The sequence below is a fragment of the Molothrus ater genome, chromosome 9 (genome assembly GCF_012460135.2).
Source record: "Molothrus ater isolate BHLD 08-10-18 breed brown headed cowbird chromosome 9, BPBGC_Mater_1.1, whole genome shotgun sequence".
Taxonomy (NCBI): domain Eukaryota; kingdom Metazoa; phylum Chordata; class Aves; order Passeriformes; family Icteridae; genus Molothrus; species Molothrus ater.
In genome coordinates this window covers 2,831,652-2,859,485 of record NC_050486.2, presented here as the reverse complement: position 1 = coordinate 2,859,485, position 27,834 = coordinate 2,831,652, and the positions used below count along the sequence as shown (strand labels likewise).

At 48.6% G+C, this 27,834-nt stretch overlaps 1 protein-coding gene across 3 annotated transcripts; it reads right to left on the bottom strand.

Moving 5' to 3' along the window:
* Positions 1-101: 101 nt before the first annotated feature.
* Positions 102-27,834, bottom strand: RGS8 (regulator of G protein signaling 8). Of its 3 annotated transcripts, none has more exons than XM_036388084.2 (6): positions 27,739-27,834; positions 25,089-25,620; positions 23,245-23,346; positions 22,286-22,350; positions 10,530-10,696; positions 102-7,900 (listed from the first exon to the last, which is right to left on the bottom strand). In XM_036388084.2, exons 2-6 carry the CDS (start codon positions 25,112-25,114, stop codon positions 7,718-7,720), a joined length of 543 nt encoding a protein of 180 aa, XP_036243977.1. In that variant the 5' UTR covers positions 25,115-25,620; positions 27,739-27,834; the 3' UTR covers positions 102-7,717. The 3 variants fall into 3 exon arrangements, with proteins under 3 accessions (XP_036243977.1, XP_036243976.1, XP_036243978.1); XM_036388083.2 differs by having other exon boundaries at positions 25,445-25,620; XM_036388085.2 differs by lacking the exon at positions 23,245-23,346.

The window sequence follows — 27,834 nt, the reverse complement described above, 5'->3', positions numbered from 1 at the left end:
GCACCAGCTTCTTCCCTCCTCTTCCTCCTCAGCAATTCGGCTGGGAGACACCCCTCCATTCCCAGGATTGCAGCTTTTCAGACACTCAGGCAGAGAACAAATAGTCTCAGGCTGTTTATTACATCCTCAGGGTGTCTATACAGCAGGGGTGTAACACTGCACAGCGTGGTGACACAGCTTGGTGGGGATTTGTGGCGGGGCTGAGGAGCTTCTCCAGCCTCCCAGGGAACAAGGGGAGCCTAACAAACAAGCAGCTAATGCAGGGGAACCCGGGGAGCTGAGCCCATGCCTCTCCTTGAGCAGGAAGGGATCAGACTGAACAGCCTGCCTGGCCTGCCCCAACACCAGCAGCACTGCAGGGGCGGCAGCTGCAGCAGCAGGAGCTCCTGAAAAGAAAAGCATTGCCCAGGGAAGCACTTTTGAGCTGTTCTTTCTGCCTGCTGGCTCACTTCTGAGTTCACTGAGTGCAGCAGAGCCATCCTCAGTCTCTTCTGAGCCACCCACGAGCTGATTTGCAGAGGAACCAGGTATCTTTGTTATTTCAAGCAGCCTTGCTGGGTGTGTGGGTTTGTAGTCAGGTCCTCAAGGGGACACTGCCATCCCACCAAGGTGGAGGTGCCAAGGAGCTTAAGGACAAATCTGAGCTCTGGTTTGGGTAACTCACAGAGGAGTTGGGGGGAGAGGTTATGAGGAGATGAGATCTTCAGTGGTGGCTCTTAAGGAAGGGGGATCTACCCCAGGGTGTGCTCGTGCCCTGCTCTCTTTGTTTCCAGGAGTCCTACAGAGGTCTGCAGGAGTAAACACAGCAGAAGGTGCCTCCTTCCCCTCCCTGCTTTTCAGCTGGTGGCTGCAGGCACTGATAGAGCAACATGAAGACATTTCTCTCAGGATAAAGCTGTTACCCACACAAGAAATGCAAAGCTGAGCAGCTCCTCATCCATCAAGCTTTAGAGCCAGCCTGGGGCACGCAGCACGTGAGGCAAACTGGGAGCTGTGGGGCTGCTTGAGACAAACAATTCACAGCACAGCTGGTCCCCAGAGCTCCCTGGTGCCTCCAGAAGCAGGCACAGCCTTTTCTCCCGTGCCTTTTTGCCAGGAGTGTTGGATGTTTTTGGTAACAAGCTCGTCCCCCTGTGCCACCTCCCTCCCACGGCCTCAGCTCGCTGAACTCGCGCCGAGTTCACCGCAGCCTCAGATTAGACACACATCCTCCTGCAGGAGGCACAGAGCACAGCGACTGACTTTGCTGAGCAAATACAACCCACACACCTTTATTGAGACTACTTTTATAAACCAGAGAGCCACAGGGGTGCCCAGCTGTGAGTGACCCCAGCACGGACACCCTCCGCCCCAGCCAGCCCCTGCCACAAGCACTGCACGTGCAGCCTGCATGGGAGGAGGAGAAAAAGGAGGAAGACAAAAGACTTGGGGACAAGATGAGCCTCTGCAAAGCCCAAGGGGTGCGTGGTAGACAGAAGCATTCTGGTCTAGCAGCAAAATGAACTTTAATTCCAGTTCTGGGATATAATGCTACGATGCCAGAGAGAGCACAGCACCAAGGAAGGAGACGACTGCAGCAGCCCCAGGGATGGAAGATAATGCAGAAGATGATGTGAAACGTTTTCTTCTTATATAACGGGCAGGGAAGAGCTTTACAGTGGCAGTAGGAGGTGTGTAGGAGGGAGATGGCATGACCAGAGATGAGTGCCTGGAGAAGGGAAAGGCAAAGAAGAGAGGAGGGAGGAATGGGGATGGAGGAGAGGCAAGCAGGGGCAGGTTAGGGGAGTCCCAGGCTCAGACAGATGAAGACAAACAGTGCTGGTGGACAGGAAGGTTTGGAGTGCTTCGAGGAGGAGGAGGAGGGAAGACAACCAGGACAGGAGAGAGAAGGAGAGAGGAGTTTGGAGGGAAAGGAAGCCAGAGGCCCCCAGGGAGGGGAGAGCTTGCACTGACAGGTGAGAGGCACTCCAGGACTGGCATGAGGTATGCTTTGCTATTGCTCTGAATGCTGTAAACATTTTGGTTTTGTGTCTATCATCAGTGAACATTCAGTTCAGTTTGATACATGTGCTCTTAGGGGTAACTGGGAACCTAGCAGAGTTTTACATCTCCTACCACTACTTGGACTTACACACGAGGCAAACACAACACTGGCTAAAGGTCTCAGTTTATGTCATTTGTGCCTAATTCTCCTATTTTAACATGCACATCTATGTCTCAGAAAAGCTTCTGTAGTAGAGGACACTAAATAAGATACAGATGAAGTCACATGCACTCTCATCCACCCACACCCCCAGACACACACAGCAATTTCTCCCTCCCTTTGCCCTTCACACCTCCCCAGCATGGGCAGCAGGGACCCCTTGGTGCATTAATGAGTCCACCAAAAGTGGTGGAAATCATCCCAAGCCTGGCTGATGGACCAAAGCAGGAGAAACTTCAGACCAATTAGAGTTCTGCATCCGACCCTGCAGTTAACACCACCTGAAGCTCACAGAAAAGGAAATTTGTAAACTCTTTTTCCCTTCTGCCATCAATCTACCTGGGAGCTGACTGGGTATGGGCCAGCAAACAGAATAAAAAGAACTGAGTGAACCAATTTTTTTTCTCCCCTCTCTTCATGTGATGGCACATTTTAACAATGCTCCAAACAGGAGGAAAATTTTGGAGGTGTGTGCTTGTGGAGAGGGGAAATGGGTTTGTAGGTGGTGAGTATCCCTTTCACAGCAAGAAGAGATGAATCAAGGATAGGATATTTGCCCTTGGTGGGAATTAGTCACCACTCAGCTCTTTCCAAAGCTTTGGCTCAGTCATGATTTCCTGGATCAGGCCCTGGTTTAAGGGGTAGAGCTACAAGCTGCTTATTTTGATTCAATTCAGAACAGCATTTGTCATAAAAGAAGCAGCAGAAGCAGCTGGTGCCATTTTCTTGTTTAAGAAAAATAGAATTTTACTTTAAATAACTAGTCTGCTTTCCTTCCAGAGAGACAAACTGCAAGAGCAGCAACAAAAATAACAAGTGGTAGACTCAAATGCCTCAGACAATACTTTTGCTCCACTCTGTGTTCTAAGATGCTGTTCCCAGTGGAGGGAACAATTTACTGAGAAAAACACTTCTCCTACATCAGCCAGCCTGATTCCAGCTCCTGTCACCACTGCAGCAACGACATCTCCAGGTGTGCCCTGCTGTGAGCAATTCCCCAGGTGGATGGAGGAGAGAAAGGAGCTTGGATTTGCAAGGTGTTGGCCACTTTGAAGTTTTCTTTGAGTTCTGATGTGAAATGAAAGGAATTCCAGCACCAACACTGCTGGAGGATCTCATGGAGAGATGGAGTCACACTGGACATGACCAGGGAGTCACACTCTGGACACCAGGGGAGCCTGGGGATTGTCCCCACTCACATTCCTGGACACAAGCCCCTGGCTCCTGCTGTGTCCCCTGGCCTGGCTGTCTCTGTGGCCCTCCCCAAGGTGCTGCAGAGCCCTGGCTGGGGTGCCTCAGCTGGCCCTAGAGGTCAGCACCACCCAAGCCCACTCAGAAGGTCTGTCTAGAGAGCTGTCATGGCTTTCTGCCTTCTCTTTAAAAGCAGTGACTGCCTCAGCCTCCTTCTGCTGGGCAGCTCTGCAATGCTTTTTGCACATACAGGCAAGAGGAAGGTGGAGAGGAGGAAGACAGGGCCAGACAAGGTTGCCTCCCTTCACCACTTGCAGCATTTGTTTGATACCACAGTGCTGGGAAGCTGAGCTGCCCTTTGGCAGCAGGGAGTAAAACTGGGACCACAGGCTGATGCCTTAAGATTTTAACTTTTGTATTTTTCAAGTCCTACACTGTATTAGAGTGTAGCTCTAAACTCCATGTAAAGTGTAGTTAATTCTCTCCACATTTTGGTCAGACGAAACAATTCCTCTGGGCCTGTGATCCAAAGACACCTTACAGCCTCAGGCCCCAAAAAGTATGAACAAAAGTGAACTATGGGTGAGCAAAATGAGGGTAAATGACTTCATTGCCTGAAGCTGTAATTGGAGGATTAACCCCTGATATGTAAATGGACCAAACTTATAATTGTCTGAAAAACTCATGACCATTGTCCATCCTGGGTGTAGCTGCTCTGTGAGGATTTTGACTGCCCAAGGTGTGCCTATTGAAGGCCCTTAAAAAATACCCACTTCATTCTCTTAACCTTGTCTAGCCTCTGTTCTCGGCAGCCACTCCAAGGCATCAGATTTTGGTGACCCAGATGGGAGAGGAAACTGCAAAAGCAATGCCCGTGGGAGATCCCAGTCTGTGCTGGGTTACACAGGGGTGGCAGACAGCATTTCTGGGAAAGGGGGGCTCCCCCAGCCTCTGCTCACAGCCAGAGAGGGCAGATTTCCATCCTCCCTTGCAGGTCAAGCCATGAGTGTGTCACTGCAGCAGAGCTGGGTTTGTCCTTCTTGCTCCCTACCCCAGGCAGGGGCTGTGGGGCTGGTATGACTCCTTCTGTCTTACATTACAAAATGTGGCTGGGTGTGTGTGTTCTATCCCCATCTGTCAGAGCTGGGGCAGTTCTCTGCTGTTCATTGGGCAGTTTTATTCATCTCTCCCACAGCCAATCCTCCCTCCAGGAGATCTCTGCTGTCCATGGGCCATTAATTATTAATTATCTTCTGTCCATGGCCAGTGAGTGTCCCTGCATGGCTGATCCAATCCCATCATCCCATGGGGAGATGCTCCGCCCAGGGGAGGAGCCAAGCATTCCTACCTGGATCCAATCTGAGCTTTGGGACAGCGCAGCAGCCTTTGCCCAGTGCATTGCCAGAGGAGCAGCTTCTGCTGCCCTGCATTGCCAGAGGGAGCCCAGGCCCATCTCCAGCAGCCCTGGAGCTGCAGAGGAAAACTCCCCCCTTGTGCAGGATCCCTGCTCCAGCAGAGCCACAGCTGGCACTGCAGGAGAGCTGAGCCCCCATGGGATGGGGCTGTGCCACCCCCTGACACACAGGGGGACAGGGACTGCTCTGACTCTGGCAGTGGGTTGTTTCTTTGTTTTCTTTTTTTGTACTATTACATTTGTATTTTAATTTTCCTACTAAAGAACTGTTATTCCTGTTCCCATACCTTTGCCTGAGAGCCCCTTAATTTCAAAATTACAGCAATTCAAAGGGAGGGGGTTTACATTTTCCATTTCAGGGGAGACTCCTGCCTTCCTTGGCAGACACCTGGCTTTCCAAACCAAGACACCTTCCTACAGCCCAGGCAGCACCAGGTACAGCCAGTGACGTGTGGCTCTGTGTCCTCTGCTTCCACCTCTGATTCCTTCCACTGGTGATTCCTGTTCCACATTGCTCAGGTTCACCAGACCTGTCTCACTGTGCCTTGCCTGCCATAAAGCTTTGGGACACTCAGCTCCTGCAGGATCTGGCTCCCTTGGAGAAATCATGGCAAATCTGGAGCTTTTTCCAGGTGTCCCTCACTGCTCCCACTTTCGAGCAAGCAGCAAAAAGTTTGTGTCAAACTGTGCCACGTCCAGACCCTGAGCTTTGTGTCTCTTGTGTCCCATGAGAGGCCTCAGCAGCCCCAGGAGCTGTGTCACTGAGCCTGGTGTGGCTGCAGAATATATATATATAATAATATATGTATTATATATATTATTATATATAATAATATGTCACCTCTGTCACCACAGGCCAGCCCCAGCTCCTCAGGTGTCCCTGCAGGGACAGGGGACAGCCAGAAATGCTGGTCACTGCTGCTCTTTCTGGCCATTCCTCTGGGAAATTTACCTGGAGATGGGATTTGCCTTCCAAAAACCTGGAGGATTCTGCTGCTGACCAACCAGGCACTGAAAAGCAGGTTTCCCTACTAACATAAAGTTTGCACTTGCAATGTATTTAGATTTCAGTGTCATGGAGAACACAGGAATGCACCTCCAGAATAAACCCAATATGGTTACCACCTCTGTCTTGATCCTATTTGTCCTACTGTCCTGCACATCATCCTTGCAAAAAGCCTCAAAAAGCTGTTTCCTACTTAATTGATGGACAGTAATTTTTAATATCCAGGCAGACTTTTTTTATCTTCTTCCAAAAACATTTTGCTTGGCTTTAGAAACCATTCTACCTCATTTACACCACATTACACAAAGTCTATATCAGCTGCTTTCTGATGTATCAAAGCCACCCAGCACCCTTGTCTGGAGCAGAGGTTCACAGCCTCTGGTCTGGGGATGACTGAGAGAAAGAAAAAGATCCATGGGGTCACTTTCCACGCCTTCATTAAATTAAGAAAAGAGACCTCTGCTCTGCCGGCTCAAATCCACAGACAGGCTGTCTGCTTCTCCCCTCAAAAATATCGCAAGAATCTGCCAAGCTGGAGCAGCAGTGCCATGGAAATGGGGCCATCAGATGGAAGGAATTATTGCCCAGCCCAGAGGAGGTGCTGCACCCCTGGCATGTGCACAGAGAATTCTCCTGCAGTGGCCATCCAGGCTATGGGAACAGGGCCAAAGGGCCCCTCACACCCCACTGCACACCCCAACACCATCCTGCTCACTCCATGCTTTGTGTGCCACGGGGGGCAAGCACCCTGCAGCAGGGCCTGTGTCCTGGGGAGCTCTTTGCAGGGCACTGAACCCACAGGGGACACTCAGAGAATGGGAACAGTCAGTAAAAGGGAAATAACAAAAATAGAAATGGGATTTTTCACGTTGCCACTGGCCAGGTACCCCATGAAAAATGCCATCTGCTGTGGCAGACGGGCTTTGTGCTTTTCCTACACCCCAGCAAGGGCCAGAGGGTTCCAACAGGTCCTTCCTGAGGAGCCACCAAGCCTGTGGCAGCCAGGAGCCCCTTTGTGCTGGGCTTTGGTCCAGTGCCCAGCACAACAGAGCCTGAATGATGGCTGAGACTGAGCTGCCACACAAATAAATAACAGCCACAAAAAAACAATCATTCACATTAGAAGACTTGCCTGCCCAGTCCTAGTGAGGGCTTTTGGGATTACCTTCCTCATGAGGAAAACTCAGCTCCTTGAGAATATTCTGAGCCTCCATCCCTGAAGGAAAAGGGGCAGTGACAGGGTGGCAGCCAAGCCATAAGGTGTGCAAAATAAATGGGGAGGTGAGAGCTGAGTTTGCTGATGGTTTCCACTTCTAGAAAGGGATTGAACCCTGTGCCTTTGTCTCCTCTCTCCCTCCCCTCAGTCCCACACCCAGCAGGGTGAGAGCTGAGTTTGCTGATGGTTTCCACTTCTAGAAAGGGATTGAACCCTGTGCCTTTGTCTCCTCTCTCCCTCCCCTCAGTCCCACACCCAGCAGGGTGAGAGGTGGGCTGGCTGTGGCTTCCCAAGTGTCAGCACTGCCCTTGGAGCCCTCCTGAGCACAAGGGAGAGGTGAGAGACAGGGAGAGATGTGTGGAAGGATGGAAAGGTGTTATTTACACACAAACCAACCCAGCCATTTCAAAGGAAACCTGCCTTGCCCACAGGTGACCCTGAGAGGGTTGTGGGTTCGTGCTAGACAGAGGGAACGACTGCAAGGTGCTACTGCTAACAAAAAACAAAAAAAGCACAGATAGTCAAAGAGTCTTAATACCACGCCTGGATCACTCTCTGGAAGCTTCCTCTGCTCCTTCTCCCTCTTTTCCCATTCCCACTGCTTTGAACACCAAGAAAGTTTCACATTTGGACATGGGATTTGGCTGTTGAGGGAAGCACGTGTTTTCTGAGGGCCCCGTGGCTGTCCTAGCTGAGCCTCCTCTGGGTCTGAGACAGCAGGTCTGTGTAAATTTTGGATCTCAGGAACCTGGGGTACGAGTCTTTCTCCATCAGGCTGTGCACCTTCCCCTGAGCTTGGTCAAAGCAAGAGAGGGAGGGCTCCTGCACATTTCTTCTGGTCAGCTCCCGTGTCTGGAAGTCTATGTTCACCTGGGGAAAGCAGCAGAAGAGAGTTTGGCACTGAGTGTCCAGCTGGCCTCCTTCACATGGCTCATTCCCTCTCTGCCATGGCAGCAGAACCAAGGTCCTACCCCTGCCCATGCCTGAACAGCCCCCACAGTGATTCAGGGCTGTGAATTCTGCCCCAAGCCTGGAAAAGTTGGGTTTATAGTGATCTGAGAACTTCTGAAATCACTTTATTTTTACTGAAATAACTTTTTAAATGACTTTCATTCAGACTCTTAGGCAGCACATCACCTAAAGCTGCTGACTCAGCCTAACCTCTCTCCTGCTCCCTCTCTTCTTCACCACATGCCTAATAAATGGGTGAATAAACTTTCAACTGGGTTTAATCCATTAGTACATTCTTATTAAATGTCTCCAAACTTGGCTGATCTAAAATAAACTGATTTTTTCCCATAGCAGCTTCATGTTACAATATCTGGAGGAGAGGCTTGGAAAAATAAATGTTATGACTGCCATTTGTTTGCAAAGGCAGCCAGTAGAGTTTTTCTGCTCTCCTTCCCTAGCAGGGTAATCAGCATTTTTTAGGGTTATTGTCTGGAAGGAAAAAATGGCTGAAAAAATGTTATTTGTTGTTATTAATTCAGTGTCCAAACTGGAAGGAGCCTGGAAAGCAAAGCTGTCTGCCTCAACGTGGATGTCAGCAGTATGGATTAGCTCTAATAATTTCATATTCTAAGCATGCCAAAATTATGTAACAGTGCTAAGGAAACATCACCACAGGACCAAATTGTAGGAAGGATGCCCATCCTACCTGCATTCCTATTTCTAATCAAAAATCAGCCTTCCAGTCCTTAAAATCTCATTTGGCTTACTGAATAACTGTGGGAAAGTGCTCAAGGAGAGCATTGAGACCCCCACACACCTCAGTGTGAATCTGGGTCCTTCCCAGTGGCCTTGCAATGGCCTTCCCAGCTGGGAGAGGGAGGAAAATGAGGAAAATGAGCCCTTTTTGGGTCCCTGACAGGCACCCATGGAGGAGCAGGAGGGGCTGGATGCAGTGAGAGCCCCCCTGGCTGTGCTGTGATTGCAGTGACACAAGGTAGTGTGGTCACCAGGCAGGACCTGGCAGTGCCATCAGCAGGACCTGGCAGTGCCATCAATCTGCTGAGTGCTTGAAAGAGGATTTAACAATCCCAGGCTCCGGGGTGGGACTACATCTTCTGTTCAGCTCAGAGTTATTGTTTGTATCTCTCTGGAGGTCTGAGTGAGGGGGGAGTTAGTCAGAAGCTCTCCTCCCTTGGGAGTCAACAAGTTACTCACAGGATTCACAGAATCACTGGGTTGGGAGAGACCTCCAAGATCATTGAGTCCAACCCAGCCCCAGCACCTCAACTCAACCCTGGCACCCAGTGCCACATCCAGGCTTTGTTAAACACACCCAGGGATGGGGACTCCACCTCCTCCCTGGGCAGCCATTCCAGAACTTTATCACTCTTTCTGTAAAACTTATCCTGATATCCAACCTGTATTTCCCTTGGTGCAGCTTGAGGCTGTGTGCTCTGGTTCTGTCAGTGCTGCCTGGAGAAAGAGCCCAACCCCAGCTGAGCACAGGCACCTTTCAGGGAGTTGTAAAGTAATAAGGTCACCCCTGAGTCTCCTTTTCTCCAGGTTCAGCACCCCCAGCTCCCTCAGGGCTTTGTTCCACTCATGGGTGGGATGGTCCTGTGCAAGGTGTCCTGCCAGGGAAGAGCCCAACAGCCTGCTGAAGGCTGACAGAAATGACAGGAGCACTGTGAAATGCTCCTGGGGAGAGCTCAGTGAGGTTAGGAAATGTGGGTTGAGGTTGCCAGTGAACTCCCTGGCTGTGACTAATTCAGTATCATCAAAGCAGTTGCCCTCATCAGGACTGAGTCAGGGTGAGCAGAGGCAGCTGGAGCAGCCACCATGGCATGGCCACCGTCCTTAACCACGCTCTGAGAGGGAAGGGAGAGAGGGAGAGCACCCAGCTGGGGGTGACAGCCCTGCTGTGTTGCAGTGGGATGCCATAGCCTGTCTCAGATATCCCTGTTCCCTCCCGAGGTGTGCCAATCACCTCTCCCTTCCCCTCCCTTGCCCCTGCTGAGTGCTGTCCGTCAATCTTGGCATTCCAGAAGGGCCTCAAGTGATTGGCAAAGTTCAAAAGACGCCTTAGACCCCTTGAGGGGCATTGGGCCATCCAGGTGTCATTTGTCCCCTGAGACTCCCTCTCCTGTACCTGGCTGGTGGCTCCCTGCCCCTCCCCTGCCCCTCTCCCCAGGGTTCAAAGACACAGCAACCACACTGTGGTTCTGTTGGAGCTGGTGCTGCATTCAGAGCCCTGTGTGCCAGGAATAAAGCTCTGGATCCAAACCCTCCAGCAGAACCAATTCCTTTCCTTCACCTCGCCTTGAAGCTTCTCCACCACAGCTAAACCTGAGCTCCTGCATGCCTGTCCCCAGTGCCAGCTGCAGCATCCAGCCAGCCAAAGGTGTCTCTGAGGTGAGACCACCACAGCTGCTGCCCTTGGTCAAGCAGCAAGGGCCAGACGAGCCCAGGCACGTTCAATCCGGCAATATTGGTATAAAATTCCAACCCTGCTGGGTGCCCTGGGCATGCTGTGGCACCCCATACCCACCTCCCGAGGGGCCTGCACGTCGATGAACTCCTCAAAGATGCGCTGGGCCTTGGAGGCCAGCTTGGCCGCCGAGCGCGTCTTCTTGAAGTCCTCGCAGGCCAGCCAGAACTCCAGGTTCTCCTCGCTGAACTCGGTCTTCAGGAAAGCACGGAAAGCTGCCAGCCCATCTGCCAAAGACACACAGGCAGGAGAGGGTTGTGGGAATCCATAAAATCAGAGGGTTTTGGGAAAGCTGCAAAAGGCCTCAGAGACAGCAGAACTGGGATTGGATCTGAGCAGCAGCCATGAGATTGGTCAGCAGAAAAATTATGTAAGAATGGAAAAGCAAGGACAAACAGAACAATGGTCTGTGTATTAACACTTGTCTAGAATAACTCCCTAAGCTACAGAAAAGTTTATCTAGTGAGATATTAGGAAGTTTTAAGCTTAATAATGGAGCTCTGTGCATTGTGTTTTAAGGCTTACAAGCAGGTATTGTATTCAAAATAAGCAAACATTGTTTTAACCAAAGGTACCTGTGCTTGTAGTGGTTGGATAGAACTACTGTCAATGTGCTTTTGCTTTGTGTGATTGGCCAAAAAACCTTTAAAGTAAGATGTAACATTGAGTTCTTGGTCTGCTGCCTGGGATGAGAGCTGCTGGCATCTTCCCATTGTCATAACCATGGAATGAGACTGATGCTGGAAAATCAAACAGCTCAAGGCACGTTCCCAGCAGTCCTGTTGGTGATTCGTACAGAGACCCAGTGATAAAAGTGATGCCTTGAGGAGCTGGAGCAGAGGCTAGGCAGAGTAAAGAGGAATAAAGTGGATTTTATTAAAGGCCACACCCCAGCAGTACCAGAGTTGTGGCTCTGTCTGGATGGCTCCAAGATGGAAGCAAAAGAGGGCTTGGTCATGAGATCTCACATTTCTGTAAGTTTTGGTCCATTTGCATATTGGAGTTAATTGTCCAATTACAGCTCCAGCCCATGCAGTCCCATCCTGCTTGTTTTTCTCTCTTCATTCCACGTTGTTTGTGCTCCTGGGGCTGAGATTTGGATCATTTGTCCTTGGTGCCCAGCTGGAGCAGGAATTGTTTTGTCTCCCTGCTCTGTGCACAGAGCTCACCATCTCCTCATATGAAGCCCAGACCCACACTCTAAAGCAGCACAGAATCTGAAAAACATAAAAAGCTAGAACCTGAGGCATCAAGAGAAGGCAGGGAGCTGTTCCAGTCTCAGACATCCTTCCACTCACCCCAGCCTACCAAAGAAAATTTGATATTTCTCCCAAGCTCTGCCATTCCAGGATGCATCCATAACTTACACCACTGATGAGCCAGGCTCCTGTGAGCTGCCACAAAGCCAAACATCACTTGATGTTTTCCTTTGCTAAGGTGGCAAAAGGCTTTCCTTGGGACTGGAACACCCACCCTTTGGAAAATTACTCATGGAATTATCAAGGTTCAGGTCATGTTAATGCCACAATTTATAAGGCCTTATCTGCCACTAAGAAAACCTTCAATAAAACGTGGCTGATGTGGACTTGTCCCCTATGTTTTCTGTCATTTTCCTTTATTGCCTTGTGCCATTTTTATGGCATTTCCTCTCTGAGAGGAAAGCTCTCAGAGAGTCTGTTACAGCTCCAGTAAAGGGGAGAGGGAAAGGACTTGGCCTAATTACAGCTTGTCTAGTCAGTGGTAAAAGTGTGCTTATCACTTGCTAATGCTCAGCAATTGTGACATTTCAGTAATGCAATCTGAGTCAGCCAGGGCAGATTAGAAATATGGAAAGATTTATTAAGCAATCTGTGTTAAACCCCTGCCTGGGCCTATTTATGGACACAGCCATTGTTTTTTATTTCCTTTCCCTGAACAGCACCAGGGGAGTTGATGCAGCTGAAGGCTTCACACATCCCCTTTCTCCTCAGGATAAAGTTAGATTCTCCTTTTTGGTTTTTTTCTTTCCAGTAATGTGCTTTTAACTCTTCCTGGTCTTTTGCAATAGCATCCAGGTTTTTGTAGCTCATGCCTGGAAAGCTCTTGGCTACTTCCAAGCAACTGTCTAAAAATATTGATGGAACTGGGGATGAACCTGGTGAGGTCAGACTCCTTGGAAGGATGAAGGGAGCAAGGACAAGGCATGTCCAGCCTCTCCTCCACCACCATCCTCAAGTCCTTCTGGGCAGGGCTGCTCTGATTTATTGATTTATTCATCCTCCATCTTGGACTGATTTTGGGGATAATCCAGGGGCACTTGGTCTTGTTAAACCTCGTGAGTTTTCCATGGGCTCATTTCTCAAGCTTGTCCAGATCCCTGTGGATAATCCTAACATTTTCCCAAGCAGGCTGTTCAAACAGTTCCTTCTATATGCTGTATATGCTAACTATATGCTCTATATTAGATATAGCATATGCTATATTATATATATATATATATATACCCACATATTTATACATATATATTTATAGAATGTATAAAAATATATCTTATATATTATATGCTATTTATATGCTGTATATATCTATTTGCTATGTGTGCTATGGATCCATAGCAATGTAACACTGTCCTGCATCTCCTTTGCATGTCCTAAACTTCTTCCTGCTCCCCTTGTTTCTGGTAATAACTTAAGATATTTTCCAGCTCCCTCTGAAACCTCAAGCCCTAAGCAGTCGCCCTGGGTATTGAACAGCACCAAAAAATCCTATTTCTGCCTGTGTGTCAGTCAGAAGAGATGTCTGACTGCCCAGAGCCTCAGAGGGAAAAGGAAAGGCCAGACAAGCCCAAAGTACAGCCTAACCCTCTCTTCTCTGCCTTCCTCAAAGCTCCTCCATTTGGGTTTTTTTTTGCACTGGCTGCTCCATCAGCAGCCTGCTATCAGCATAAAAATGGATCCATCCCATCTCAGCCATGCTCCCTCCTGCTGTCAGCCCCAGAAATAGCTGCATTATTCCAGCTCCTCCTGACACTTCTTCCTTCAAGCAATTTTAGGAGGAGATCAGGGCTTTGCACTGCTAGGGTAGACAAAAAAGGGGCCTCTCATCCAAGTGACAGTGCACATTGTGGGTCCAAGCCTGGGGCAATGTTGTGACATCAGCCCCAGAGCAGAATGCCAAAGGAGCAGGGCACCTGCCCTGCTATTATCCACCCTGGATAGGTAAATATGGTGATGGATAAATATGGTGAAGGTGAGGGGTGTTGTAGAGCTGCTCCCCTTCCTGAAATCTGGGACACAGAAACATTTTCCAAAACCTGCATCCCCCTTAGTGCCTGTAAAATTCACGGGGCCTGTGTGAGAGCAAGGTAAGGACTGGAGAGCAGAGCAAAGAGTGTTTGCATGCTGATATATTTCAGAAAGAAGGAAATAAAATAGGGAGAAATTTCCAGTTCTTCAAGATCTATGTCATTTTATCAATCATCAGCTCCTAGGATTCCTGACATTAAATATTCCAGCACACAACCACACTGCTATGTCTCTGCAGTCTCTGCTGAGGTCTTGCTCCCCTGTCTCTGCCCTGGTATTTTTTTTTCCCCCCTTTTCCTCTACAACAGCTCCAGAGCTGCAGCACTGACAGAAGATCATTTGCAGGAATAGCAGTGTTGCATGAAAGTACCACATCTGCAAGAGGACAGTGATGCAGAATAGGATACCTGAAAAATAGGATACCTGAGAAACAAAATACTTGAAAAATAAATTACTTGAAAAATAAACTACCTGTAAAATATAACATCTGAAAAATACAATACCTAAGAAATAAAATACCTGAAAAATATCATATCTGAAAAATAGAATATCTTAAAAATATAATACCTGGAAAATAAAATACCTGAAAAAAATATAATACCTGAGAAACAAAATACCTGAAAAATAAAATACCTGGAAAATAAAATACCTGGAAAATATAATATCTGAAAAATATAATACCTGAGAAATAAAAAACCTGGAAAATATCAGATCTGAAAAATACAATACCTGAAAAATAAAATACCTGAAAAATACCATATCTGAAAAATATAATACCTGAAAAATAAAATACCTGACAAATGTAATAACTGCTAAAAGAAGGGAATGTCATGAGTGACAAGGAGAGAAAGGCATTTGCTACAGCCCTGCCCCAGAGAGCAGCTGCAGCAGGTTCCCCTGGGACCAGGAGGTTTCCATGAGCTCTGCCTTCTGCTCTCATGTCAATCAGCTCCTTTTGATCCTGAAATAAGTTTAGACAGTGAATGGATAAATAATAGTGTCTGGCTGTTCTCTGCTTTTTTTATCCACTCCTGTCATGCAGTCCCCAGAGCCTTGGAGGAGCTGCAGATGGTGAGGCTGAACCTTGCCTGGGACACTTTGGGTGCAGGAGAGCTCAGCCCTGACTGCCTGGTTTGCCATCATTGTCATCTTTAACCCTTGACTGCCTTCCCAGCTCTGCCTGACTGCCAGGTTTGGGCAATCACTGCCTGAAGTTTGTCCTGGAGCAATGACAAGTGTGACTGAAAGGGCAGGAGGACAACTGGGCATGGGAGCTGCCACCACCTGAGCTGGGATTTGACCTGGATATTGACTTCAACCTGCTCCTCTCCTTCAAGGCTTTCAAGGAATGAGCACTCATGAATGATCAGCATTTCAAAGCTCATCCCACATAACTGGACATCTTTTTTTCCCAGGACAACCAACCACTGGAGTGCAGTGTGATACAAGCAGGAGAGAGATTTCACCTCCTGAAATATCCCAGTGTGCAATTCCAGTGAAAGCAGAGAAATAACTGGACAACTTTTAACTTTTCAATTAACTGGACAACTGGACATCTTTTTGCCAGGACAACCACCACTTGAGTGCATTGTACTATGAGCAGGAGAGAGATTTCACCTCCTGAAATATCCCAATGTGCAGTTCCAGGGGGATGCTTTAGAAAGCACAGAAATTAACTGGACAACTTCTAACTTTTTTAATTAACTGGACAACTGGACTTCTTTTTTCCCTAGGCAGTCACCACTGGAGTGCAGTATGATACAAGCAGGAGGGAGATTTTGCCTCCTGAAATATCCCAGTGTCCAGTTCTAGGGGGATGCTTTAGAAAGCACAGAAATTTTAACTTTTCAATTAACTGGACAACTGGACATCTTTTTTTCCAGAACAACCACCACTGGAGTGCAGTGTGATATGAACAGAAGAGAGATTTCACCTCCTGAAAAATGCCAGTGTGCAATTCCAGAGGAAGCAGTGTACAATTTTTAATTTTTTCATTAACTGGACAACTGGACATCTTTTTTTCCAGAGCAACCACCACTGGAATGCAGTGTGATACAAGCAGGAGAGAGATTTCACCTCCTGAAATATCCCAGTGTGCAGTTCCAGGGGGATGCTTTAGAAAGCACAGAAATTAACTGGACAACTGTTAACTTTTTTAATTAACTGGACAACTGGACATCTTTTTGCCAGGAAAATCACCACTGGAACACAGTGTGATATGAACAGGAGAGAGATTTCACCTCCTGAAATATCCCAGTGTGCAGTTCCGGGGGGATGCTTTAGAAAGCACAGAAGTTAAAAGCAGGATCAGAATTCTGCAGAGGCAGCAGCACAAAATCATCCCCAACCTGAGGCCCAAAGGCATGGCCACTCAGGAGGACAGGATGTGCTGCTGTGGCTGCACAGCCCTTCAGGACAACCTTTGGACAATTATTCAGGAATTTGCCTCAAGAGCTCTGTGCTTGAAGCCAAAGGAGGAAGTTGATCCTGGTGGAGCAGAGGAATTGAAGGCAAGGAAGCAGAGCTCTTTACTGGATGTTGAGAGTCTGAGGGAGAATACAGCATGAAGCAGACATTTGATATTTTACTTTTACAGTGTAAATCTAAGCTTCAAAATGCCCTGCTCTCCTTTCAGACTGACTGAGGAACGTGCAAAGGGGATTTTGCAAGTGCTCAGACATTACTCAGGATCCTGCAGTGCTGGAATCTGAAATGCAGGGAATTCTCAGAGCCTGTAAGCCAAAGCTTAGGATTAAACACAGGGTTTGATCTGAGATCTTGGGAAAGGCTTCCAAACTTAGGTGCCAGAAGTGAGAATGTGGATTTTGAAGCAGAGACACTTTAAATTAAGAAGAGGAAAGTTTAGAGTTTAAGATATAGAACAAATAAAGGTAAACAAGGAATTTAGGATGCAGTGTTGTAGGTTTGTGTGTCAAAACATGATTGGCTAAGGAAGCTCACACTGTAGCATGAGTCCACAAGACAAAATATGTAAGGATTGGGTCAAAACCATAAATATCCTTGTTGGCAGAGATTTATTGGTTAATAAATCCTTAAAAGGGCTTGTAACTAGAGGTCTTGTGACCTTCTGAACCATGCTGTGAAGGTGTGAGCAAAACTCGCCCTTCCTGTCTGTGTGGAAGATAAGAAAAAGAAATGGCATCGTCTAAAACCTTCAGAGATCTAACTCAAAACTCCTTCAACAACCCCCATACTTGCAGATCATCTGTGAGTGAGGCAGTGCCAGGAATTTCTGGTTCATGAATGGGTAGAGCCAGGCAGGTCAATGACCATGTGAGGACAGGGACTCCTGAAATCCCATTCAGGAGATGGAAAGTGGATCCTTTCAGCACGAAGGGACTGAGGTGGGGAGCAGAAAACACAAGACAGGGCTTAGCTAAGCTTCATCAGCATGAGGAAGAGCCCAGATTAGTGGCCTAAATCATTCAGGCAGTTTAATAACCAAGCACCTGCCACTGTCAGAGCAAGAAAGCAATGCCCAGTAATTTATTTAATGCATGTGTTTCACCCCCTGAGCAAGCAGGGAGCAAAGGGGGGGTCTCTGTGGCTGGTGGATGGATGGATTGGCTCCCTAGAAGGTGTTGGGAGCAGGGCTGCAGGGACAAGGTCACAATTGCTCTGCACAGCACACGAATGAGCTCCCACTGCTGCTGAGCAGAGCTTCCCTCCATCTCAGCTGCCTGTCAGCAGCACAATGCTAATGCTCTTCTGGCTCAGAAGAGTAGGCTGGGATATTCCTGTGCTGTGTAGGAAGTGAAGGAATGTGTAGACAACAGGAGGAGGAGGAGAACAACAATAAAGTTTGGGAGGAAGAGCACGGAGATCACAAAAAGAAAATCCAGAGAAAAATCACCTTTTCCTCCAGATTTCAAAAAATCTGGAGAAAAATCACCCTTGAGATAAAAGTGGCAATTCAGGATGGATGGTTTTGGTGCAGGGGTGAGAAGTTTACCAAGGGTTGAGGACAGACTGTCCTGCTGGATGCTAGAGGAACAAAAATCTGTGTGTCCAGCCCTGTGGGAGATGCAGAATGAGACATGCTGTGGCTTGTATTTCCCTCCAGCAGCCTGTCAAAAGAAATCCTCATCTGGCCAGCTCCTGGGCACGGGCACAGGGAGAGGATTACTCCTCAGTTACTCACAGGCATGCACTCACACATGGGGACCACGCTGAGCTCACTTCCCTGGCACAAAATGGGGAAAGTTGCCAAAATCCAGCGTGTTAAAACCACTGCTTTTCCTCCCTGGGCACCCAAGGAAACACTGCACATGGTCTGTCTCTTACTCTGCCTCTGTCTCTTACTCTGGGGTTTATTTTCCCTGACAAGAGCAGCATCAGGCTCCCCTCTCCTGTTGCTTGCTCAGAAGCCCTGACCCCAGGGACCATGGCAGGGAGCTCAGACAGGTGTAAAATAGGGATTGTCTGCCTGACCCCAGCGTTTCTGAGTTGATTTGCTCTGCCCATTAACAAAAACAATTGGGATTTCATTGCACTGACCTATGGATGTGGAGCTGCTGCATCCTGCTGCTCAGCACTGCTCACTCCAGGAGGGATGAGGGAATTCAGTCCCAAAAGGGAGGTGGGGAGAGCCCTCCTGCATTTCCTGCTCACAGTGTCTTGTTAACTCAAATAACTTGTCAGCTCAAATTATCCTTTGAATGGCTTGGGGAATAAATCCAAATCAGACCAGTCTGTGCAGAGACAAGGGCATTACCCAGCCTGGAATCACCCAGGAGAAAACAACTGCTTCAAATCCCAAGGGATTTCAATCCTCCTCTCACAACAGGATCAAACATTACCTGCACAGTCATTCATTCTTCAGAAGGGTGAGAGGAGATCAGGGGAGCTCCCCAGGGCTGTCACACTTCAAGGGATGTGTGGCAAAGGTGATCATGGAATCACACAATGGTTTGGGCTGGAAGGGGACCTTAAAAATCCTCTCATTCCAACCCCTCTGCCATGGGGGAAAACAACTGCTTCAAATCCCAAGGGATTTCAATCCTCCTCTCACAACAGGATCAAACATTACCTGCAGTCAGTCATTCATTCTTCAGAAGAGTGGGAAAAGAGCAGGAGGAGCTCCCCAGTGCCATCAGCACTTCAAGGGATGTGTGGCAAAGGTGATCATGGAATCACTCAATGGTTTGGGCTGGAAGGGACCTTAAAAATCCTCTCATTCCAACCCCTGTGCCATGTGCAGGGACACCTCCCACTAGACCAGGTGGCTCAAATCCCCAGAGACTCTCCATGGAATCTGTGTAATGCATGACACTGCTCAGGTCACTTCTGTTTGAAAACTGTGGGAAATGGATTTGTAGAGAATTCTCAAAGCCTGGCAGAAGGCTCACATAGTGTGCATCTGAATGCAAACCTTGAGATAAGAAATGCTGATTTAGAAATGCCATAGAATAGGACAGATATTGTTGAGAGAGAAATGAAATTAGAAATAAGTTTTAAAAGATGGTTTTGTAAATAAGACTGGATAGTTTGGAGAAATAGAACTATGAAAGATGCATTGTAGTAGGACCCATGAGGGGTAATTTTAGATTATTGGCTTTAAGGCATTTACAGCATGGTGTGGCTAAAGCTGATACACCAAGAAATGCTTAGAGTGTGTTGTAATTAATGATTGTGATGGCATGAATTATAACATCTGTATTGTCTCACCCTTCTCATGAGACTGACAATGGAATAAAAGTTTTTTTAAAGCACCTCTCATTTTCCCCACCTCTAAGTCAGTATAATCCAACAAGAAACCTTTTGGAGACTCATGAAAATAGGAAAGGAATAGGAAGTGGTTTTGCCATCTCCCAGAGTGCTGCAGATCTCTGAACTTGCTCCCTGTACAAGGGCAGCCTGCTCTGCTGGGCACTTGGAGCCCTCTTGGGGAGCTCTGATCCACATTCTTGCTCCTTGGAGCAATTTTGCCACTTGTCCAATATAGGAATGTGCCCATTATTGATGGAGTGACAAAACTATCCTTTGTCCCTTTATAAAGGAAATAAGCTCAAAGTTTCTCTCCTCAATGAGGTGAAAAGACATCTCCTAGGACTTTGGGGACTTCACCTCAAATTTAAGGATAGCCAATTGGACAGAAGCCAAAAGTCCTACCTGGGCAGTTCACTAGAAAAAGAAGAGAACAAAGAAACTAATGTTTTTTGTGGGGTGTTTTACCAGGAGCAAGAATCTCTGGCACCTAGATCAGTTTTTCTCTGTAAAGAGTTTGTTATTTTGCCTTTTAATAAACCTTTATGTTTCCAACACTATGACAGAAGCCATCCTGCTGATTTTATGCCTCCTAAGGTAGCTGAGCTATCTTGGGTGTGAAATAGATCTCCAAGAGCTCATGAGACCTGGCTCAAGGAGGTACCCATATTTCAGTCCAACCCCTGGCAATGTTTCCCACAAGGTCTACCCTGTTTTCAGCTGCTCCATCAGCTCCTGAGCCCTGCTCCAGCACTTTGGGGTTTATTTTACTGGAGAACAGTTTGCCTGGAAGGCACCAAATCCATCTGACTGCAGCAAAAGCACCACACAACCCCCTGAAATCACAATCCCCTTCCCAAAATAAATGAGCTGTCCATCTAGTGAAGACACTTTCTGACAGATGTGTCAAGCACAAGTGCTCTACCTGCTGATGCTGTGAGCCCCAGGGGCAATTCTCCCCAAGCCCAGCTGGTGCTGAGCCCATGCCCCCAAGCAAGAATTCCAATTTTCCCTGGCTAATGCTGGGAAAATTCTCCTGAGCAGTCACAGGGAAATTAGGCTGGAGCAGTTCTGTCCTCCTCTTGGCACTAAAAGCAGAATTTTTGCTGGCAGCTTCCCTCACAGACAGATGCCAGCAGGCCAGGCACAGCTTTATTTAATCCCAGATTTTGGCCACTTAAGGCATAGGGCTCCCTTACCTGTGTAACATCAGCACATCCTAACAGCAAAAATGCAACTTGTACAATATCATTAATTCCATGAGCATGTGCTGTTCTCTCCTTTAAACCAGTGTAACTAAAATAACACTTCTTTTTCAACAGAACTTTTTGTATTTGCATCATTATAACCCTTGATTGCCAGGCTGGCAATTCCAGAAACTTCAGGTGCAGAGCAGTTATAAAATATTCCTTTAGAAAGTAGTTTATTAAACAACAAATTTTTTTGTCACCAACCAATCACCAGGCAATGTCACCGTGACTGCTGATAAAAATAGATTAATTTAAATTTTAAAGATCACCTTCTGTTGCCATTAGGAACTGAATATTTTTCATTAGAAACTGAATATTTTTCATTAGTGCCAGAGAGTTATCAGAATTACTTTCCATTGTAAGAGATGGGAATGGTCTTGATAATTCATTTATCACTCTCTAAGGCCAATTTATTAAAAAAACCAGACACCCTCATGGAGGCTGCTGGACAAAATCATTGAACTGAGGTTTGATTTTGCATTTTTGCAGTAGTCAGCTGAAGAGGGAAGAATCTGTATAACATCAGGACACAGGTGGGTAAATTCACTGGGGTTTGTGATCCAAGCCCTTCTTCTGCAGTCTAATAAAGAAAATTTCTACTTTTACACCACTGAAGAAGAAATGGGTTTGAGTTCAGGATGATAACAGGGGTGTGAAAATCCTGCCCTCCCCTTTCTCCATCCCCCAGGTACCCTGTAATCTCCTTTCTGTATTTTCCCCTTCTTGTTCTGAATTTCCACAAAAGAAACGCTCCTTTTTAGCCATACCCAGCTACACCATATTTTTTTTCCCCTATTGGCTGCAAGAGCAATGATCTCAACTAGATACTGCTGCTAAAATTACATCCTGCTTTTTCCTGCCTTGGTCAGCCTGCCTTTTTAAAGTTGTCACTTAATTCCCTGCCAAAACTGTTGTCATCTCAGTAGAAACCTGGCAAAATTACCTTAAAATTAGCTTAATAATATAATTTACACTTACATTTTAGAATGTAAGGAAAACCTGGGTCTCTAAGCAAGCCAGACAGCTCCTTATTGCCATGAAAGAGTTCAGCACCCACGGTGGCTTTTCCCAGCCTCAACTCATTTGGGTTTTTTTCTTCATGAATGAACCCATACTGGGAACTTTGCTTTGTTTATAATTTCTCTGTGTGAAAATGCTGCTGGAGCAGAGCAATATTTGCAGAAGAGAACTCACAGGATTGAACAGAGCAGGGGTTGCTGATTATAGGTTGGCATGAGGGCTCTGGATGTGAAATTTTTGGGTTTGCTGTGGTAACTGCAGCTCAGGGGGAACAAGGGGGATTCCTCTGTGCCAGGGCAAGCTGGTCAAGGGTGCTGAGCTGGAAAAGGCAGCACCTTGGGCTGAAGGCTTTTGCAATTGTGGTTTTCCTTGTGGTCAGGAGCAAAGATGTGAAGGGAACACACAAAACTCTCCTTTTTCCTGCCTGTAAAGGATGGTGACTGCTGGGGAGTGAGCAGCTCTGGGGGACCATGCCCCTGGACAGGGGTTAAGGGAAGAGGAGGGGAAAAAAAGGTAAAATTTGATCTCTACTCACATTTATGGGACAAGAGGACATCAAAAGAGTCTGCCCATCTTGTAGCTTCTTCTGTAGACAGTCTTCTGTAAGGAAAGGAAGGGGCAAGTTACAGACAACCCACAGCTGCTCCTCCCCTCTGGAGCTGTTTGGTGAGGACACCGAGGAAGGCTGGGATTCCTCTCACCTGATTTTGGAGGTCTAGGGTGTAGAACTGAGCCAAGTGACCCTGGGCTTCCTTTAGAATCAGGGAGGAGATCCCAAGGGACCCGCAGGGACTCAGCTCACATCCCCAGGCAGGTGGGTAAAATAGGCCAGATAATTCATACCCAAAAAGGCACCAATTTTTCCTCATTGACTCTGAGCAGAGGCCCAGGAAACGAGCTCAGATGCAGACATTTACATTGTAAAAGCCAAAAGTCAGGCAAAATGGAACTCAGCTCTGCAGAAGTGTTTATTTCTCTGGCTTGCCTTTCAGGGGAAGGACAGATCTTATCTCAGGTGGAAGCAGGGACTTGTGATCAGATGAGTCCCATCCCACACTTCTCAAATCAGGACTCTGGAGGGGTTGAAGCATCTCCCTCCAGCATTTTGCAAACCATCACCCGAATTTTTGCGGTATCAAATACAAGGCTGAGCTGAAGATGACCTGAAATTTCGGGTCACCCCTTAGACCAAGCCAACTGCTCAGGCTTTGATTTGTGATGACAGAGGTGTAAATTACATCCCCAAAGAGGTGCAGACGTGTCCCACACCCAGCAGTGGGGACTGGGAGCACGTCCTGTCTCACAGTGCCACAGATCCAGGAATTTCCCGAGGCTGCTCCTGCTGCATCAGTGCCGGTTTGTTTTCCTCCTGGAAGCGCTCACAGCTCGTACAAAACACAACAAAAGGAGGACAATACTGCAGGGGGAGAGGTGGTGGGTGGGGAGGGGAAGGGCAGGAGTGGGGTTGGGGTGGGATGCTGCAGCTATACTCACTTCAAAGCCCGGTTGGGCTTGTCCGGAAGAATAGCTGTGAAATCATTATATGAGTCTGATTTGTGAGACAGGCAGCCCAGGCGAGTCCTCATCCCTCTGCTCCTGTGGTCGAGGTGGGGAAGCAGGGGTGTTAGCAGGGGAAAACCAAAGAACAAGGATGATTATAAGTCTAGCCAGCTTGGCAAAAGAAAAAGAACAAACCCAAAAAAAAAAAAAGAAAAACCTCTGTGCCAGGTCTGTGTCCTTGGTTCCCTCGTGTGTGAGAGGGACCCTGAGACATCTCCAGGCTGATGTTAAGGGTGAACACAGCACCAGAGCAGCTGAAGGCTCCCTCACACCGGGCTTTCAGCTGCCTTGGCTGGCAGAAAGGCTTTGAAGGGCTGCATTTGGGGATGGTTTCTTGGAAAGTCCTGCTCTGGTCGGGTGTGGGAGGAGAGCAATGGGCAGCAGTACAAGAAATTGGTCACCATGTTCCAGCAGCACCAAAAACAGCACAAATACCTGAGGTGGAGGGGGCTGGAGGAAGGAGAGGGGTAGGAAGGCACCTGCAAGGTGAGCCTGTGCTGCAGCCCCCTGAGTTCCCAGCCAGGATCGATCCCAAGCGGCTTCTTTAGACTCAGGATTACATAAGCAGGATCAAACTGCCTGTTTCCTGACACGCTTACCCAGGCAGAAAATGGCTTTAAAGCTTTTTTCCTCTAAATTTCAGCCCAGCCCCAGAGCCTTCAATCCTGTGCCAGCCCCTGGTGTCCTTGCCCAGCCCCTTCCCAGGACAGCAGCCGCAGCATCCTTCATTACATAACCCGGGATGGGCAGGACAGAGGGACAGGGAAAGGGAGCACATGCATGGCACGGGACTGGCATCACCCTCTCCCCAAAAAACACGTGGGGGCTGCTTCTTGGGTTTGCATGGGCTCTGTGATCTGCCTCTCCAGCCTGAGGGTGTCTCCCCTTGGAGATTGCCTGGATATCAAACTGGGCCGTTCTCTCCTCAGGACCATGGGAGGAACATTCAGCTACCCCATCTCCACTTCCAGCTGCTGGATCTCCTTTGGAGCTGCTGAAAGCTCTGCTCCCAAACAGATGCCCAATACTCTCTGTGGCTGCACAAGTAGAGCATTTTTTTCCCCTTCCATCTGTAATTCTTGCAGAACACTTCAGCACCAGTGCCTGAGCCAATCTGTGGCGCGCCTGTTTCCCCCTTCCCCTCCCGCCCTTCGGAGAGCTTCTATTATTGCACATTTTAATGTAATCTTCAAGCAAATTAAATGTTAATTAAATGCACCGAGTGTCTCCCTGGTGCAGCACAGGCAGCTCACAGCGTTTAACAAGCACAAAAAGCAGGAACTCCTCAGCCACAGGAATTGTTGCACAGCCTCCAACTACGGCCCCACGGCCGTGGGCACTGCACAAACTCCAGAGGAGAGCACAGGGAGTGCCACATTCCCAGCTGGACACCAAACCCACTGCAGGATCCTTCTCCAGATGCCTCCTACCCCCACCTTTCTGTGCCCTGCTCTGTTTGCTCACGAATTTCCCAGCAAGAGGTGTGACAGGCGTCAGCGCAGTAGCGCTGCTCCCATTCCCCTGGGATGCCTGAGATCAAGGGACTGCAGCAGGGAATCAGAGCAGGGAGCTGGTTCCTCATGGAAAACACTTCTCTCAGTCAGGATTTCCAAGCCAGGACACAGGGGAGAAAGAGGGGGAGAGAAATTGGGTGTGCAGGAGGTGGAGAGGCAAGGGAAGGGCAGCAGGGACACTGCAGTGGGCAGAGGGGCTTGCTGGACGAGGTGGACAGGGACAGGATGGCAGGGGTGGGGATGCACTCTGGTTTTTCCAGTTACCTCCGTGGGATCAGTAAGGCAGCCATGCAGGCATCCAGCTATGGTTAACCCTTTAACTGGCTGGCTTGGACCTCAGTCAGGGCTGCTTGCAGGAGGCAGGAGTGCAGGAAGAAGGGATTTACTGTTTCATGTCCTGGCACTTAAACATGCACCAAAGAATCCTCTTTGCCAAACCAAGAAGGGCCAGTTGTCCTCAACCCATTTGATCCTTGCCTCCTAGAGTGGAAAGTCAACTGTTCAATGGAAGACGTTGAAAGCTGAGGGGTGGCCACAGAGCAGAGACAGCATTTCCTTCTAACACCAGGTCAAGTCCAGCTTCAGGTCTGAAGCAGTGTGAGTTTGGTGTCCCAGCTCACCAGGGAGCAGCAGGAGTTGGCATTATCCCACTCATCCTCCAGCACCTCTGAAGGTTTCTCCTCAAGGGGCAGAGCTCCAGGCTGGCCTTGCTAGGAAGGGTCACAAACTACATCTTGTGCCTGTCCCTGCAGGTCATGGCTGGTGCCAGTGGCCAGGCATCACGGGAGAGCTGGCACTGCAAACAGAACAACAGCAGGACTTCACACATCTGCAGGGGCTGCTCCTTCACCACCAGGGCTCAGGCACTCACACAAAAATCACTCAGAGCAAGCAGGGCCTCGTTGGGGTGGTGGGAACCTACCAAGGAGATGTAGAGCCTGGAAAAGGGAGGAAGGAAGGAGAAGGAAAAGGGAGGGAAGGAAGGAAGGAAGGAAGGAGGGAGGGAGGGAGGGAGGGAGGGAAGGAAGGAAGGAAGGAAGGAAGGAAGGAAGGAAGGAAGGAAGGAAGGAAGGAAGGAAGGAAGGAAGGAAGGAAGGAAGGAAGGAAGGAAGGAAGGAAGGAAGGAAGGAAGGAAGGAAGGAAGGAAGGAAGGAAGGAAGGAAGGAAGGAAGGAAGGAAGGAAGGAAGGAAGGAAGGAAGGAAGGAAGGAAGGAAGGAAGGAAGGAAGGAAGGAAGGAAGGAAGGAAGGAAGGAAGGAAGGAAGGAAGGAAGGAAGGAAGGAAGGAAGGAAGGAAGGAAGGAAGGAAGGAAGGAAGGAAGGAAGGAAGGAAGGAAGGAAGGAAGGAAGGAAGGAAGGAAGGAAGGAAGGAAGGAAGGAAGGAAGGAAGGAAGGAAGGAAGGAAGGAAGGAAGGAAGGAAGGAAGGAAGGAAGGAAGGAAGGAAGGAAGGAAGGAAGGAAGGAAGGAAGGAAGGAAGGAAGGAAGGAAGGAAGGAAGGAAGGAAGGAAGGAAGGAAGGAAGGAAGGAAGGAAGGAAGGAAGGAAGGAAGGAAGGAAGGAAGGAAGGAAGGAAGGAAGGAAGGAAGGAAGGAAGGAAGGAAGGAAGGAAGGGTTCCTCGTGAGCCTTGGCACACTGGGGATCACTGGTTGACAACTCTCACATCAACAGAGAGTGAAGGTGAGATCCAGCAGGCAGGAGAGCCAGGGGACAGAGAACAGGACTCTACAAAGAGCCAAGGCAAAGGTTTCTGGTTTGCCAGGCTCCAGGTACCCTCCATGTCATGGTGTCACTGGGAACAACTGAGGAGGAGCCCAGAGAGCTGATGAGAGCTGAGAGGGTGTGCAAGGAGCCAGGACCCTGCTCTGCTGGGGCCTGGGGACACCCTGGAGCTTGGGCTGCCCGGTGCACCATCCCTCTTAAACCCTGATTACATTAAAAAGGCACAAAGCCTCTTCCCCACTAAATTAATGGAGCTGGGATTGTGCTGCAATGCCAGTGAGCGCATTCCCTTAATCCTCGCCCCGGCCGGCTGCTTCTCTGACTGAAATCAATCCTTGTAATTCCTTAAGCCCCTCTAAATTTCCTCATTAACAGCCTCACCCCCATGTGGGGCCACAGCACATGACTTCCTAGAGTCCAGCAGCTCCTGCTTCCTTTTGCCACTGCTGCTCCGAGCTGGCAGAGGAGCCATCCGCTCTCTCTCTCCCTTGCAGCCTCCTCCAGCAGCCTGAATGTTGGGGTTCTGTTATGAAAGGGCCTTCTGCTCACCCCCACTGCCACCCACTCAGCCCCCAGAGCAAGCACCCAACTTCCCTGGGACCCCAAAGTCAGTCTGACTTCGGGGGTGCTGGGACCTGCATTCCCCATGGAGGCAATCCCACTGCTCAGCTGGCATCCCCGTGGATGCTCCCTCTGTTTGCAAATAAATCCAGTCAGTTTTGACTTTAAAATATAATCTGTGGTGGCTGGCAAATTGCAATAAAGGTCTTGGTGAGAGGTTTTGCCTCCCCTGCTCCATCCTTCATCCTGCCTCCCCCTCCTATGGAAGGAATCCAGTGAAGGAGAACCACCAGCCTCATCATGGATGAGTTTTGGGGGTTTCTCCTTGACAGACAGCAAGGGAGGGCTGTGATTAGGACGTTCAGGTTATCGAACCACCTGGGCAAAGATAAAGAAGCCATCCCAATACAAAAAAAAAAAAAAAAAAAAAAAACCAAACCAGCAGCACAAAGGTTAAAAAAACCAACCAAACAAATAAACAGAACGGGAAACCGTGAGATCTCTCGGGGGGCTTCGGGAGATTAAGACCATCTATTCACATGCAGAGAAAGCCAGGGGGAAAAAAGGAGCACGGAGGCACTGCAGACAGACAGACAGACAGACAGACAGACAGACACCGAGAAAAAGATACTCACTGCCTTTGAGCCGTCCTCCCTGCCGGTGGGTCTGTGCCGACAGCGTGCTCACAGAGGCTCTGGGGAGACAGCAGAGCTCCTTCAGGGCCAGCCCCC